Here is a 14,753-nt window from a genome sequence, read left to right as displayed (position 1 = left end):
AATAAAGCCTTTTATTATTCCACACACACACAAAAAAAGACAGGAATCATGAAGTGAAAGAGCTTTAGCATACCTTTAGTTTTCTGTCTCCAAAAACTACTGGAGCTAAAGCCTAGTTTTTTAGTTCACTGTTCTCAACTAGAGTTACTTTTCCCACAGAAAATAGAAGAGAGGGGCTAGTACTTTCTCCCCCCACCCTGGAGCCCTTTCGAAATAATACAGGTTTTCCTGTGGATGGATTACAGATGCAAATGAATTTATTAAAGACTGGAGATCTTTCAGTTGCGTATTCCTAGTGAGGCTTATAGAGGGTAGGATCAATTATAGTTAAGATATAGAATCTTTAAGAAGATCCCTGGAGTTGTACCTGTGCAAATAAGATCTTAGAAATATTACTCACAGAGAGGCCCATGTTACTGTGAGTTTAACAAGGTGCCAAAATGTGTGAATCAGAAGGTAGTGCAATTGGGTAGCTAGGAAGAGGAAAATAGTGATTTTGTTGTAACTGTGAAATTTATCATTAGTTATTTATGCAGGAGTATCTTAGAAATCATATTTAGCTATTTAGTATTTGAATAGGATTCTCCATATGAACTGCCTGGTTTTTGTTTTGTGCTGATCAAGCAGTTGTTGAACCAGCTATAACAAATCTTTTTACTTTTGGCAAGGGATATTTTGCCCTGTGTATCCTTCCCTAGCTCATGTTTGGCTGCGGAGGTGAAGCAGTGGTTGCCTTAAGTTTTTTTTTTTTTTTGCATTAGTGAAAGAGAGAGACAGGAAGGGAGAGAGATGAGAAGCATCAACTTGTGTTATGTCACTTGAATTGCTCATTGATTGCTTCTCATGTGTGCCTTGACCAGAGACCTTGAACTCAAGCCAGTGACCTTGGGCTTCAAGCCAGCGACCCTTTAGGCTCAAGCTGGTGACCATGGGATTATGTTGATGATCCCACACTCAAGCTGGTGAGTCTGTGCTCAAGCTGCCACCTCAGAGTTTTGAACCTGGGACCGCAGTGTCCCTGGTTGATGCTTCCATCTACTGAGCCACCCTGGTCAGGCACCCAGCCCTATAGTTTTGAAACCACTTTTGTCAGTTTTTATTTGGTAACGGCTGGTCAACTTTAATTTTAAAATTCTCTTCCCTATCTCCTCACACTGTCATTCCTTCATCCCTTCTTTCTTTCCTCTTCCATTGCTTGGTAAAGAGCTGAGAAAGTCTGCATGTAACAATCCATGCATTTTCTGTAATTCACTAAATAATATATTTATATTTTAAACCATTCAAATTTATTAGGATAGTTTTTAGCGTGTTTTTTTCCATCTTTATTATGTTTTAATATTTTAAAAAGTTTGTGTATGAGCTTGTGTTTAAAATGAACGAGAAGAATTTTTTTTTAAGTGAGTGAAGGGGAGATAGTGAGACAGACTCCCACATTGCCCCTGCCAGTATCCACCCAGCAACCCTGTCTGGAGAAGATGCTTGAATCAATTGAGCTATTTTTAGCACCTGAGGCTAATGATCAGGGACCAGCCAAGCTATCCTCAGCGCCTGTGGCCAATGCTTGAACCCGTCAAACCACTGGCTGGGGGGTGAAGAGGGAGAGAAGGGGGAGAGGGAGAGAAACAGATAGTTGCTTCTCTTGTGTGCCCTGACCAGGAATCTAACCTGTGATGTTCATATGCTGGGCTGACACTCTATTCACTGAGCCAGGGCCAAGAACAATTTTTTCAAACTTCTAATGTAGCTGCACTACCTCTTACTAATTAATGGAATCTCTCACATCTCATTTTTTTTTTTTTTTTTTTTTTTTAGATTTTTATTTATTCATTATAGAGAGGGGGGAGAGAGAGAGAGAGAGAGAGAAGGGGGGAGGAGCAGGAAACATCAACTCCCATATGTGCCTTGACCAGGCAAGCCCAGGGTTTTGAACCGGCAACCTCAGCGTTTCCAGGTTGACGCTTTATCCACTGCGCCACCACAGGTCAGGCCACATCTCATTTTTGATCCATGATCTTTAATTTTAACATAGTGGAGCATCTGAGATCTTGTTCCATGGCTTGTGTCATTTGTTGGCTCAAATAACTGATACAAATTCTCATTCATTAATAAATAAGTTTAAAAATGTAAATGTATAAAAGAGGAAATTATTTTTATCCTTAATCTAATTGTAAAATTTTAGGAGGATTATTCTAGTAAGATGTGTGTGTGTGAGAGAGACAGACAGACACACACACACACACACACACACACAGGGACAGAAAGGGACAGACAGGGAAAGAGATGAGAACCATCAGTTCTTCATTGTGGCACCTTAGCTGTTCATTGATTGCTTTCTCATATGTGCCTTGACTGTGTGTGTGTGTGGGCGGGGGGGCTGCAGCTGAGCCAGTGACCCCTTGCTCAAGCCAGCAACCTTGGGCTCAAGCTGGCAACCTTGGGGTTTTGAACCTGGGTCCCCAGTGTACCAGGCCGATACTCTATCCACTGTGCCACTACCGGTCAGGCTTTGTGGTTTTTCTTGAGTGTGTATTTTTGTTATAGAAAGACAACTTTTAAAAATTTATTTTTAAGTTTATTTTAATATTTTGGGGAGAAAGACTTCTTTAAAATAGAGAAGCTTTGCCATGATTTTTGAAATGGATATAATTTTATGTCTGTGTTCTAGGAAGTAGTAAATATTTTCATTGAAGATAACTTAACCTTCAGTTTACCTGTCCAATTCCGACAGTCAGTACTAAGAGAACTCTTTCAGAAAGCTCAACAGGGGTAAGTAAGTAAATCAAAGCGTTACTTTTTTATATTTGAATAAAGGAGCAAGTGTGCATTTTGAGTCTATTAAAATCATACCTCCAAACCACCTGTAAGTCTGTGACAACACTTCCACTTTTATTAGTATATGGAAATTAACGTAGTTAGAGGAGCCACTGCAGTGTTCTTCTAATCTATTTTACAGAGCTTGGGGGAAAAAATTATATGTAACAGAATTCGATTTTATTATGTAATCTACATAATCTATATAACTAAATTGTCCCTTGATAAATTCAAAACTTTTGCTCTGTGTTTCCCCCAACTTTGGTATTTACTAGTGTGCCTGAATATCCCAAAATCTTAATCTCTCAAGAATAAATGGCTCATTTTTTGTGAATTTTGTTTTGTAATATATACCTTTTTTATTTAAAAAACATTAATGGATCTGTTTTTGTATTCTACAGAAATGAAGCTTTAGATGAAATCTGTTTTAAAATCTGTGCCTGTAACACAGTCCGTGATCTATTGGAAGGTAGAACGATTAGTGTTCAATTTAACCAGCTATTTCTTAGACCTAATAAAGAGAAAATAGACTTTCTTCTTGAGGTAAGACATTATTTCCCCTCTTTAACGTATACCTTTGCTTTAAGTTACCGGCGAACTGTTAGTTGCCAAATCCAGTGCCGTCTTTTCTGTTTTCGTTTGAGCTGCCTGCCTAGCTTGTCTCTTTTCTACTTCTCCTTCGATAATGAATTTTCCTTAGTTCTTCATTGACTTCTGTTTTACTCTCCCTTCAAAGTGTTTTTATTTACGAAATTTTTGTCCTTGGCTCTCTCATTTTCTCAGGTAATTTTTTATTCTTATCCAAAATGTCAGTCACCTATTCTATCACTTGTTTATTAAAAACTCAAATCATACCTCTGGCCTCTCATGAGTTTTAGAGTCTGAGTTTTTACTGGATCTTTCAGCCTCTTTCTTTAATAGTTTTAATGTAATAGACATTGGTTGAGAGAAGTACATAGAGCATAATTAATACCACTTAGTTCCAAAGTGCAACATTGTCAACACTCTAAAAGTCCTTAGGCTTCTCACGAAACCCCTTCTGCCTCCCCATGAGGAGGCCCCTGTCCTGCCTTAGAATCATAATCATTTCTTCGCTTTTCTTTACAGTTGTATCACCTTTGTATACACCTTTAAAAATATTCTTTAATTTTCTTGTTTTGAACTTTATATAAATGAAATCATACAAAATTATTCATTTTCTTTCACTAAACATTTGTGAGGTTTTTTTCCAAGTAGTTTAATGCAGATTCAGTTTTTTTCACATTGCTGTAAGGTGGGTTTTTTTTTTAAGGTGGAATTAATTTTAAATCTGTATTTTAAGTGAGGAGGGGAGATAGTGATACAGACTCTCACATGCACCTCTACTGGGCTCTACCTGGCAACCCTTGTCTGGGGCTAATGCTTGAATCAACTGAGCTATCCTCAGCGCCTGAGGCTAATTTTTGGACTGGCCAAGCTATCCCCAGTGTCTGGGACTGAAACTGGAACCAGTTGAGCCACTGGCTGCCAGGGGAAAGAGAGAGAGGAAGAGAAGCAAATGGTTACTTCTCACGTGTGTCCTGACTGGAAAGCAAACCTGGGACATCCGCATGCCGGGCCTGTTCTCTCCCCACTGAGTCAACTGGCCAGGGACCTCTAAGGTGCCTGACCATGGCACAGTTTATTCTTATGGTGAAGGGCGTTTATGTTTATAGTTTCTGGCTATTGTGCTGCTTGGAACAGACATGGATACACACACACACACATGTCTGTCTTGGAACATGTAGAGAAAGTGTATTACATTATAATATTAAAGTGTGTTTGGCACCAGCATGCATGAGCTCTCTCACTGGTCAGCATTCTTACCAGACTTGGTATTTTCAGATTTGCCTGTCAGGTCATTGTATAATGGTACTGTATCGCATTGAGTTTTAAATTTCCATTTCCCAATTACTAAGGAATTTACTAGCTTTCACTTATGTTTGCTCATACAGATTTTTTTTTTTTGAGGTATCTGTTCCAAGGGGTATGCCTCATTTTTCTATTGGATTTTTTGGGGTTGTTTTTGCAGAATTTTTTTTGGTAGTTCTTTATATCTTCTGTGCTTTACCAATTTTATATATTGGGGATTTCCTTTGAGTTTGACTTTTGTTTTAACTTTATTTCTGTATCTTATTGAAGAAAGCTTTTCCTATCCTGTGGTCGTGAAGATAGTCTGACAGTGTATCTTCTAAAAGCTTTATAACTTAGCCTACCTTTCACATTTAGGTCTTTAATCCACTTACAGTTGCTTTTTTCGGTGTCATGTGAAGTGGGGGGTCTGATGCTATTCCCCCCCCTCCTATTGACTGTCCATTTGTTTTCCTGCCATTAACTGAATGGTACATCTTTTTTCTGTCAATCTCCAGTGCTACTTTTATTGAATGCTAAGTGTGTGTGGCCTACTTCTGGGCTCTATTCTGTGATACTTTTCCATTTGTCAATTTATACGTCAGTGTTCCTGTGTCTTGACATCTGAGGCACAGTTTTCAAAGGTGTATTGGTATGCGTGTCCCTTTGCATTTTGTTGTAAGCCGTAGATTCAGATTGTCAAGTTCCACCAATTGGCCTTGATGTGTTCTTGTTTGTAGTTACATTACATTGAGAAACCCATTTGAGAAGAATTAATCTCTTTATAGTACTGAGTATTCTAATCCTTGATTGGTACAGCTCTTGACTAATTTAGGTGTTTTTAAAATGTCTTTCCGAGCTTTATAATTTTTCCATAGAGGTCTTGTTTTTTTTATTTTGTTTCGTTTTACTACACGCTTTAAAATAGTTTATGCATTGGTATAGAGGTAGAGTTGAACTTTGTATAATGATTTTATTTCCACTACATTGCTAATCTCTTAAAAATTGTATTTATCTGTAAGTTTATTTTTTTTAATAAACAGTTTTCATCTGTAAATAATGCATTTTGGTTTTTTTCCTTTTCTAATTTTTTCATTTTAATTTCTTTTTAATTCTTATTCTGCTGACTATGACCTCCAGTACAATATTCAGTATAAGGGGCTCTGGTATATTTCCTGGTCTCATTCTCAGTTGAGAGGAAAAGTTTGCACTGTCTCACCATTTGGAATGATGTTTATGTTTTTCTTGTAGCTAATCCTTATATAATTGAGGAAGTTTTCGTCTATTCTTAGTTCACTGTGGGGTCTTTTTTTTTTCATCATGAATGATATTTAGATTTTTATCAAGTGCTTACTCTCTATGTCTATTACAATGTTATAATTTGATATTTTTTTCTAATCTGTATAAATGTGGTGAAGTATATTAATTGTTAAAATATCTTTGCTTAAAAAAAAATCTTTGCTTAACTGGAATAAACCCAGTTAGGTCATGATCTTTTTTATCTTAGTTGCCATGATTAACACATAATTGTATTTGTTTTAGGTATATGTTGTGATATTTTAAATATATATATTGCTGGATTTGGTTAGTTAATACTTTAAGAATTTTTTACATTCATGTGTGAGACTGATGCACCTGTTTTTTGTTTTTGTTTTGTCCTGCCTTTGATTTTGGTTTCATGGTCCTGTTTGCCTTATAAATAAATTGGGGTGTCTTCTCTCTTGCCCAGAGAAGCATTCATTTGTTGCTCCACCTAGTTGTGCATTCATTGGTTACTTCCTGTATACCCTTTGACCAGGGATCAAACCCACGACCTTGTTTTGGGATGATGCTCTAACCGACTGAACCTACTTGTCAGGGCCATGGCGCATAGTATTTTAAAGATACTGTTATTTTTTTAATCTTTTAATAACAGCTGCATCAAATATATTCAATAGTTTACATGCCATACTGTTTACCCATTTATTTTTATTTTTTAATTTTTTAGCGCATACATGCGCAAGAGAGAGACAGGAAGGGAGAAAGATGAGAAGCATCAACTCATAGTTGCGTCACTTTAGTTATTCATTGATGGCTTTCTCATATGTGACTTTAATCCGGGACTCCAGCTGACCTTGGGCTACAAGCCAGATACCATGGGATCATGTTGATGATCCTGCACGCAAGCTGGTGAGCCCACACTCAAGCCTGCAACCTTGTGGTTTCGAACCTAGGCCTCAGCATCCCAGGTTGATGTTCTGTCCACTGCGCCTTCACCAGTCAGGCTGTTTACCCATTTAAAGTGTACAGTTCAATGATTTTTAGTACGTTCACAGAGTCTATACAGCCATCATCTCAATCAATTTTAGAATGTTTTTATTGCACCCCCACACATTCTGACCCTGCAACAAAACCTTTTATCCGTTAGCAGTCATCTTTCATTTTCCTTCAACCCCAGGTAACTACTAATTTGTCTCTATAGATTTGCATATTCTGGATATTGCATATGAATGAAATCAAAATATATTGTTCTTTATAACTGGCTTCTTTGACTTAACGTTTTCAATGTATATTCATGTTATGCATGTATTAGTATTTCATTCCCTTTTATGGCTGAATAATAGTCCATTGAATGGGTATATCATTCAGTGTCTTTTGTGTGTCCAATCATCTGGGTGTGCTATACAAGGTCCATTTTATATGTCCCTTCATCAGTTGATGGACTTTAGGGTTGTTTCCACTTTTTTACTATATATCAGGTCTACCGGAAAGTTCTGTCCGTTTCTATCACAACAAGTTTCGACACGTAAGCACATGTTTATTTGGTGCATGTGTGCCTCTCTATTTTTATCACTTAATGTATACATACTGACGTAGCAAATTAACTAAAACAAAGTTGATTCACGTTAGTCTTATGTGTGAAGCGATAGTGTACCCATGGCTACTGATAAAGTTCATTTACGGCACTGTATTTTATATGAATTTCAACAAGGAAGAAATGCTACAGAAGCATGTAGAAATTTACTGAAAGTGTTTGGTGAAGGTATGGTTTCTGATAGGACATGCAGAAGATGGTTCGAAAAATTCGAAACAGGTGATTTCGACCTTTCTGATAAGCCACATTCTAGGCGACCATCTTTGATCGATGACGATGTTGTTAAGACCATGTTGGAGCAAGATCCTTTTCTGACAACATCGGAGATCGCAGGAAGGCTTAATTCAGCTCAGCAAACCATTTCAGACCATATTCGGAAGATAGGATTGGTGTGGAAATATTCACATGTAAGTCAGAAGAATTTGGATGATCGAGCCATCATATGCACATCTCTGCTTGCTCGGAACAAAATCGAACCCTTCTTGAACCGGATGATACCTGGGCATTAAAAGTGTATTACCTACGAAAACATCGTAAGGAAAAGAGCATATTGTGAACCCGGAAAACCTAGCCCTTCCACCTCTAAACCAAATTTGACTCTGAATAAGAGAATGTTGTGTATATGGTGGGACATTCGAGGACCAATACATTATGAGCTTTTAAAACTGAACGAAAAGGTCAGTTCGGAGAAGTATTGTCAGCAACTGGATAATTTAAAGACAGCAGTCCAAGAAAAGAGGCTGGCGATGTTCAATAGGAAGAACATCATACTGCATCATGATAATGCCAGGCCACATGCTGCTTTGGGGACTCGTCAAAAAATTGCAGAACTAGGCTGGGAAATTCTGTCACATCCACCATATTCCCCGGACTTAGCACCCTCCTATTATCTCTTGTTTTTGTCCTTACAAAATTTTTTGAAGGGCAAAAATTTCAAAAATGAAGAAGATATCAAACAAGCACTGGTTCAGTTTTTTACATCAAAAGATAAATCATTTTTCAAAAATGGGATATACAAATTGCCCTCATGCTGGCAAGAAATCATTAATAATAATGGCAATTATATTATTTAATAAAGTTTATTGACGGTAAGAAAAATTTGTATTTTGTTTTATTCCAAAAATGGACAGAACTTTCCGGTAGACCGGATATTATAAACAATCCAGCTACAAACATTTTTTTTTTAATTTTGGGGTTTCTTTTTTTAAACATTCTATAATTTATTTTATTAGAGACTAATTGACTGTTTCTTGAGGTTAAGGACTTTTGTATTTTATTTTGGTTTGTAAATAATGTATGGGAGGAATCTTAATCTAGTGAATAAACTCAGAATAATAATATTAGAATATTTGTAGATAAGTTATATTTCTATAACTAGTTTTGTTTTTTTTTTTTCTTTTTCTGAAGCTGGAAACGGGGAGAGACAGTCAGACACTCCCGCATGCGCCTGACCGGGATCCACCTGGCACGCCCACCAGGGGCACGCTCTGCCCACCAGGGGGCGATGCTCTGCCCCTGGGGGGGGGGTCGCTCTGTTGCGACCAGAGCTACTCTAGCGCCTGGGGCAGAGGCCAAGGAGCCATCCCCAGCGTCCGGGCCATCTTTGCTCCAATGGAGCCTTGGCTGCAGGAGGGGAAGAGAGAGACAGAGAGGAAGGAGAGGGGGAGGGGTGGAGAAGCAAATGGGCGCTTCTCCTATGTGCCCTGGCCGGGATCGAACCCGGGTCCCCCGCACGCCAGGCCGACGCTCTACCACTGAGCCAACCGGCCAGGGCCTCTATAACTAGTTTTTGTTACTCTTTATATGTCAGTTTATATTCTAGACCTTGGTTAATTTCTTAACCATTGGTTTTATATGCATTAGCTGTTACTGATCCTCCTTTGCAGCTAAGCTGAGTCTTTACTTTTCTGACAGTAGTACTGATTCTTATAGTTTATCACTACATATAGTTGATAATATGATTTATAAGTTCTGGGAGAACTATATACCATGCTAAATAGATTATTTTTATTATTAATATGTGCGGTTATTGAAATGATCAGATTTTGCTCCTTTCCTAATAATGGAATTTAGGTTTTTGGTATCATTTTTTAAATTACTTAATCAAATCTATGATTGATAATATGGCCAAAAAAGAAAAATTCAGTTGTTTTTAAATTGTAATTTTTTTTATACTGTAGTGTATATTTTTTAAAGTGCTCATACTCAAATAAAAATTACTCAAAATTTCTAGGTATGTTCAAGATCAATAAATTTAGAAAAACCTTCAGATTCTTTGAAGGGAAACATGGCTGCTTTTCTAAAGTAAGTACCTTTCTTTCTTTTTTCCCCCCATAACTTTTAACTTAGTCCTATGAAGAAAGCATCTTTTATTACTTTTTGTATTTGAACTCCATGATAGGCAGTAACTAATATATGAGAACCAGTTTAGGTTAAGTTGAGATTAGTATAGCCTCACAAAATTTATCATATTGTGTCACTGACATCACAATTTTAAATAAGGACCAAGTGAATTTTTTTTTTTTTTTTGAGAGGAGGGAAGACAGAAAAACAGAGCCTGCATGTACCCTGACCAGGATCCACCCAGCAACCTCCGACTGGGGCAGATGTTCTGCCCATCTTGGGCTGATGCTTGCAACCAAGCTATTTTTAGCACCAAGGTGGAGGCTGCATGGAGCTGGAGCCATCCTCAGCGCCTGGGGCCTGTGCTCTCAAATCAATTGAGCCATGGCTGCAGGAGGATAGAGAGTGAGAGAAAGAAGAAGGGGAAGGGGCAGGGGAAGGGAAGTAGGTGGTTGTATCTCTTCTGTGCCCTGACTGGAAATTGAACCCAGGATGTCCATATGCCGGGCTAACACTCTGTCCACTGAGCCACTGGCCAGGGCTGAAATTTTTAATATTTCAAAATATTGTTATACGGTTTATGAAATGGTGATTTGTTAAATGGCTTATTAATAAAAATTGGTTAATATTATTGTTTTTCGCCAAACTAAATAATATACTTTTTTGTTTTACCATATTTCTTACTGATCTAGGAATGTGTGTCTGGGGTTGGAAGATCTGCAGTATGTTTTCATGATTTCTTCACATGAGCTTTTCATTACATTGTTGAAAGATGAAGAACGAAAGCTACTTGTTGATCAGATGAGGAAAAGATCCCCTAGAGTAAATCTGTGCATTAAACCTGTGACTTCATTTTATGATATCCCAGGTTAGCTCTCTAGTCTGCTAAAATGTTGGCACACTTTGCCCCTCTGTTTGTCCCTCAGTATATTTGAGGGTGCCCCCTTAATTGTTTTAATTTACATTTATGATGGTAATTAATAAAAGTTCACCTGTATTTCATAATTATGTTTCTATTTAAGAAGTTAATTGGAGAATTAGGCCTACTGAGGTTACTGTTGCTGATATGTTCTTGGGAGGTAACAGTAAGAGGTGAGGTAGGATTGGTAGAGTATGCTAAGACCGTAAAGAAGTACAGGCTTTCATGCATTTCAGCCTGTATCACTTTGATACTACCTATTGGCTAAACATCTAGCTTTGGCAGTATTGCATTTTTGCCTTATCTAATTTTCTTCCATTTTTTCTCTTATTTTATAAATGTAAGAAAATACAGTGCTGTTAATTTAAAGTCATAAATTTCAAAAGTTAATATAGGTGAAAACAGAATTCAGTTGATTTAACAAAAAGACAAAATTTTAGCTCCTCTGAAACTCACTAGATTTAAACTGGTTGCCTGTTCAGTTGTAAAGAAAAAGATTAACATAAAATGCTGGAAATGATTATTGAAGACTATCTGAAAGCTGAGTTGTAATTTGGGATTTTAATGATCATTTCTTGTTTCTTTGGGAGGGTAATACCTTTTCTGTCTCCTTTTCCTCTTCCTTCAAAAACCACACATTCTAAATATTTATTACTGAAAATTAACATTTATTTTACTTATACACGTTTTTGTTAACACATGTTCAAAAGTAGACTGTCTACATAGCTATTTTTTTCCGTATTTACCATAGTTATTTCCAAGAAATAGTTCTTGATTTTTACCTTTGTTTATATTTTCATCATCTTTATCAAATGCACTTATTAACTATAGACATAATACAAATTGTGATAGGTTTTCTATGAGGATAAAGTTAATGTGTAAATTACATTATATTGATGAGTTAGTTCTCAAGATGAGATCTGTTTTTGCCTTAGAAATAATTATAAATGTACATAATTTCAATAAATTATCATACTTTTAGGATTATATGTACCTTTGAATCAAATCATTATTTAAACAAAAATCTCTTCTTTCTTAGCCTCAGCAAGTGTCAACATTGGCCAGTTAGAGCATCAGTTGATATTGTCAGTGGATCCCTGGAGGATTAGACAGATTTTAATTGAATTACATGGTATGACATCAGAGCGCCAATTCTGGACTGTGTCTAATAAGGTAAGCAACCATCTGTCAAGAACAGATAAAATAGCCTGACCTGTGGTGCTACAGTGTATAAAGCACTGACCTGGACTGCTGAGGTAGCCAGTTCAAAACCTTGGACTTGCCCCGTCAGGCACATAGGAGAAGCAACTACTGCTACGAGTAGACTTCCTACCCCACTTCCGTTTCCTTCCCTCCCTCCCTCCCTCCCTTCCTTCTCTCTGTAAAAAACAAAACAGATAAAATTACCCTGTCTTCTGGTATAATTTAATAGAAGAGTTGTTGCTTCACCTTTTTGAGAATAAGGTCCTCTTTTATTTGTCAATAATTTTAGGACCTTCACACAATAATAATTGCACCTTGAATATCAATTGACAAAGAAATAAAAAGTGTCAAAAAGGATACTATGCCTGACCTGTGGTGGTGCAGTGGATAAAGCGTCAACCTGGAAACACTGAGGTTGCCGGTTCAAAACCCTGGCTTGCCTGGTCAAGGCACATATGGGAGTTGATGCTTCCTGCTCCTCCCCCTTCTCTTTCTCTCTCTCTCTCTCTCTCTCTCTCTCCCTCCCCTCCCTCCTCTCTAAAAAAAAAAGGGATACTATTAAGTCTGTAACCTCTAACAATGAGTTTATATTCCACTTATTATTAAAGTATCTACATACACTTGACATTTTGCTATAATTTTATGTATAAGGTATATCATTTATGCAGACTGTAGCTAATAATCACTACGTGCTTAATAGAGTATTTTTAGTTTTGTTTTATAATACCTTTTTAGGTCTAAAACCTATAGCTTTGAAACAGTTTATTAAAACTTCTTTATAGATGTTTTTGGCTTTAGATATTAATTTAAAAACACCCAGCTAGGCAGCGCAAATGCCCTCATCCTCTCCACCACTCCCACAATGCTTGACCGGAGATTCCTCTGACTTGCCTGCCTGCCTGTCATGGCTGGCAAGGATGCTGGTGTTCATGTTTTTAACTGTATAAAACATCCTTCTAAGCCAGATCCTTCTGGGGAGTGCAGCTCAGACTTGAGTCTTTGTGGACGTAAGGATGAAGGCTGTGGGCTTTCTTGGAAGCCAAAACTCAGTGGGTACTTACTTAGTGTTTCCGATGACCACACCATCTCCCTATGGGATATCAGTGCTGTTGTGAAGGAAGCAGTGAATGCAAAGATCATCTTTACAGGACATAGCAGTAGTAGGAGATGTTTCCTGGCATCTGCTTCATGAATCTCTGTTTGGGTTATTTCCTGATGATCAGAAACTTATGATCTGGAGTACTTGTTTTAAACAGACTGAGCCACTCAGTTGATGCTCACCACTGCTGAAGGGAACTGCCTTTCTTTGAATCCTTATGGTGAGTTTATTCTTGCCACAGAATTAGCTGATAGGACTGTTGTCTTGTGAGAGCTGAGAAATCTGAAACTTAAGTTGCATGCCTTTCAATCACATAAGGATGAAATATTCCAGATTCAGTGGTTGCCTCACAATGAGACTAGTTTGGGCTTTCAGTGGGTATTGATCGCAGACTGAGCATCTGGGAGTTAAGTAAAATTGTAGTGGAACAAGCCCTGGAAGGTGCAGAAGATTGGCCGCTCGAGTTGTTGTTTATTCGTGGTGGTCACACTGCCAAAATACCTGATTTCTCCTGGAATCCTAGTGAACCTTCGGTGATCTTTTCTGTGTCGGAAGACAACATCAGACCGGTGTGGCAAATGTCAGAGAACATTTGTAATGATGCAGACCCTGAGGAAGTGTGGATCCAGAAGGACAGGGATCTTAGATACATCGACTTGTGGGTTGAGAGTCCCTTTTTTCCCTGTCAACCCTGAGATCGATATATCACTGGTTTTGAGAGACAGGTTTTGTTCAGCTATCCCTCTATAATAGACACCATCAATTATGCTGTTAGCCCAAACTGAGTGTTTTCTAAATATTAACTGGGGACTTAATTTAGCAAAGCCAGGAATTTTCTAGTAACAAAGATCTAAAGTAGCCACTGCAAAGGGAATATTATGTGGGCCTACTTTATTTTCCTTCTGGTACTGTGCCTCAATTTTATTTAAGTAAAGGCTAGAAGTAAGTAAGGAATAGAGCCAAGTGAGGTGAGGTCTGAGCCATGAAGTGTAAGTGTTGGAAGACGTCGCTGTTGTTCAGGAATCGGGGGAGATACAGGTCCTGTGAATCCCACTCCAAACCTTCACCCCGACCTCCCAGGGCGCACGTTCTCCTCTGCAGACCAGTCTCCTCTCAGTTTCTTGAGTTAAATCAGAGCTACATATTCCTTCCCCCTTACAGTTTTGCCTTATTATTTCTTTCCTTTCTGTGAAATGGATATTCAAAAAAACCTTGGACCACTGAGTTGTAAAGATGTATGTTTTTACCTGACAGGTATACCATGGGTAGATTGTCCAGTTAAGTTGAGAAGAGGTCATAGCTTGTATTTGTTTTTAAAATTAAATTAATCTTGGATTTAAAAAAAGAACCCAAACACCCAGCTAATGTATTTATCTGATTCTGAGGTTATCTATTCAAAGTTTCCCTGCATGGAGGTGCAAATGAAAATAGCTTTTAAAACATCATTTTAGCTAGAGAGACAAGGGAAATAGCCCATGATACAGGAGAAATTAAGTAATATGGCAGTGCTTCTGTTAACTGGATACTCCTCTTTTGAAAACAGTAGAAAAGCTGTCAGAAATTCATGTGTATTTATGACACTTAAACATTGAGTGAAGTGAAATGGAAAATTGCTATAAACATTAGTGGGCTTCATAAGTGTGGACATTGTCATT

General features: G+C 37.7%; 1 protein-coding gene and 1 pseudogene across 4 annotated transcripts in view; both read left to right on the top strand.

Moving 5' to 3' along the window:
* The window catches only part of INTS8 (integrator complex subunit 8), a 66,109-nt gene that overhangs the window by 18,376 nt on the left and 32,980 nt on the right, over positions 1 to 14,753 (top strand). For all 4 annotated transcript variants that reach the window (XM_066266028.1, XM_066266024.1, XM_066266027.1 and 1 more), the window contains exons 9-13: positions 2,666 to 2,766; positions 3,213 to 3,354; positions 9,768 to 9,838; positions 10,570 to 10,745; positions 11,836 to 11,969. In XM_066266028.1, coding sequence (XP_066122125.1) covers positions 2,666 to 2,766; positions 3,213 to 3,354; positions 9,768 to 9,838; positions 10,570 to 10,745; positions 11,836 to 11,969 — 624 coding nt within the window. The remainder of the gene's footprint in view (positions 1 to 2,665; positions 2,767 to 3,212; positions 3,355 to 9,767; positions 9,839 to 10,569; positions 10,746 to 11,835; positions 11,970 to 14,753) is intronic.
* Positions 12,904 to 13,744, top strand: LOC136328573 (histone-binding protein RBBP4 pseudogene; annotated as a pseudogene).

Source organism: Saccopteryx bilineata, chromosome 3 (genome assembly GCF_036850765.1).
Source record: "Saccopteryx bilineata isolate mSacBil1 chromosome 3, mSacBil1_pri_phased_curated, whole genome shotgun sequence".
NCBI classification, from domain to species: domain Eukaryota; kingdom Metazoa; phylum Chordata; class Mammalia; order Chiroptera; family Emballonuridae; genus Saccopteryx; species Saccopteryx bilineata.
This window is presented reverse-complemented; position numbering and strand designations above follow the sequence as displayed.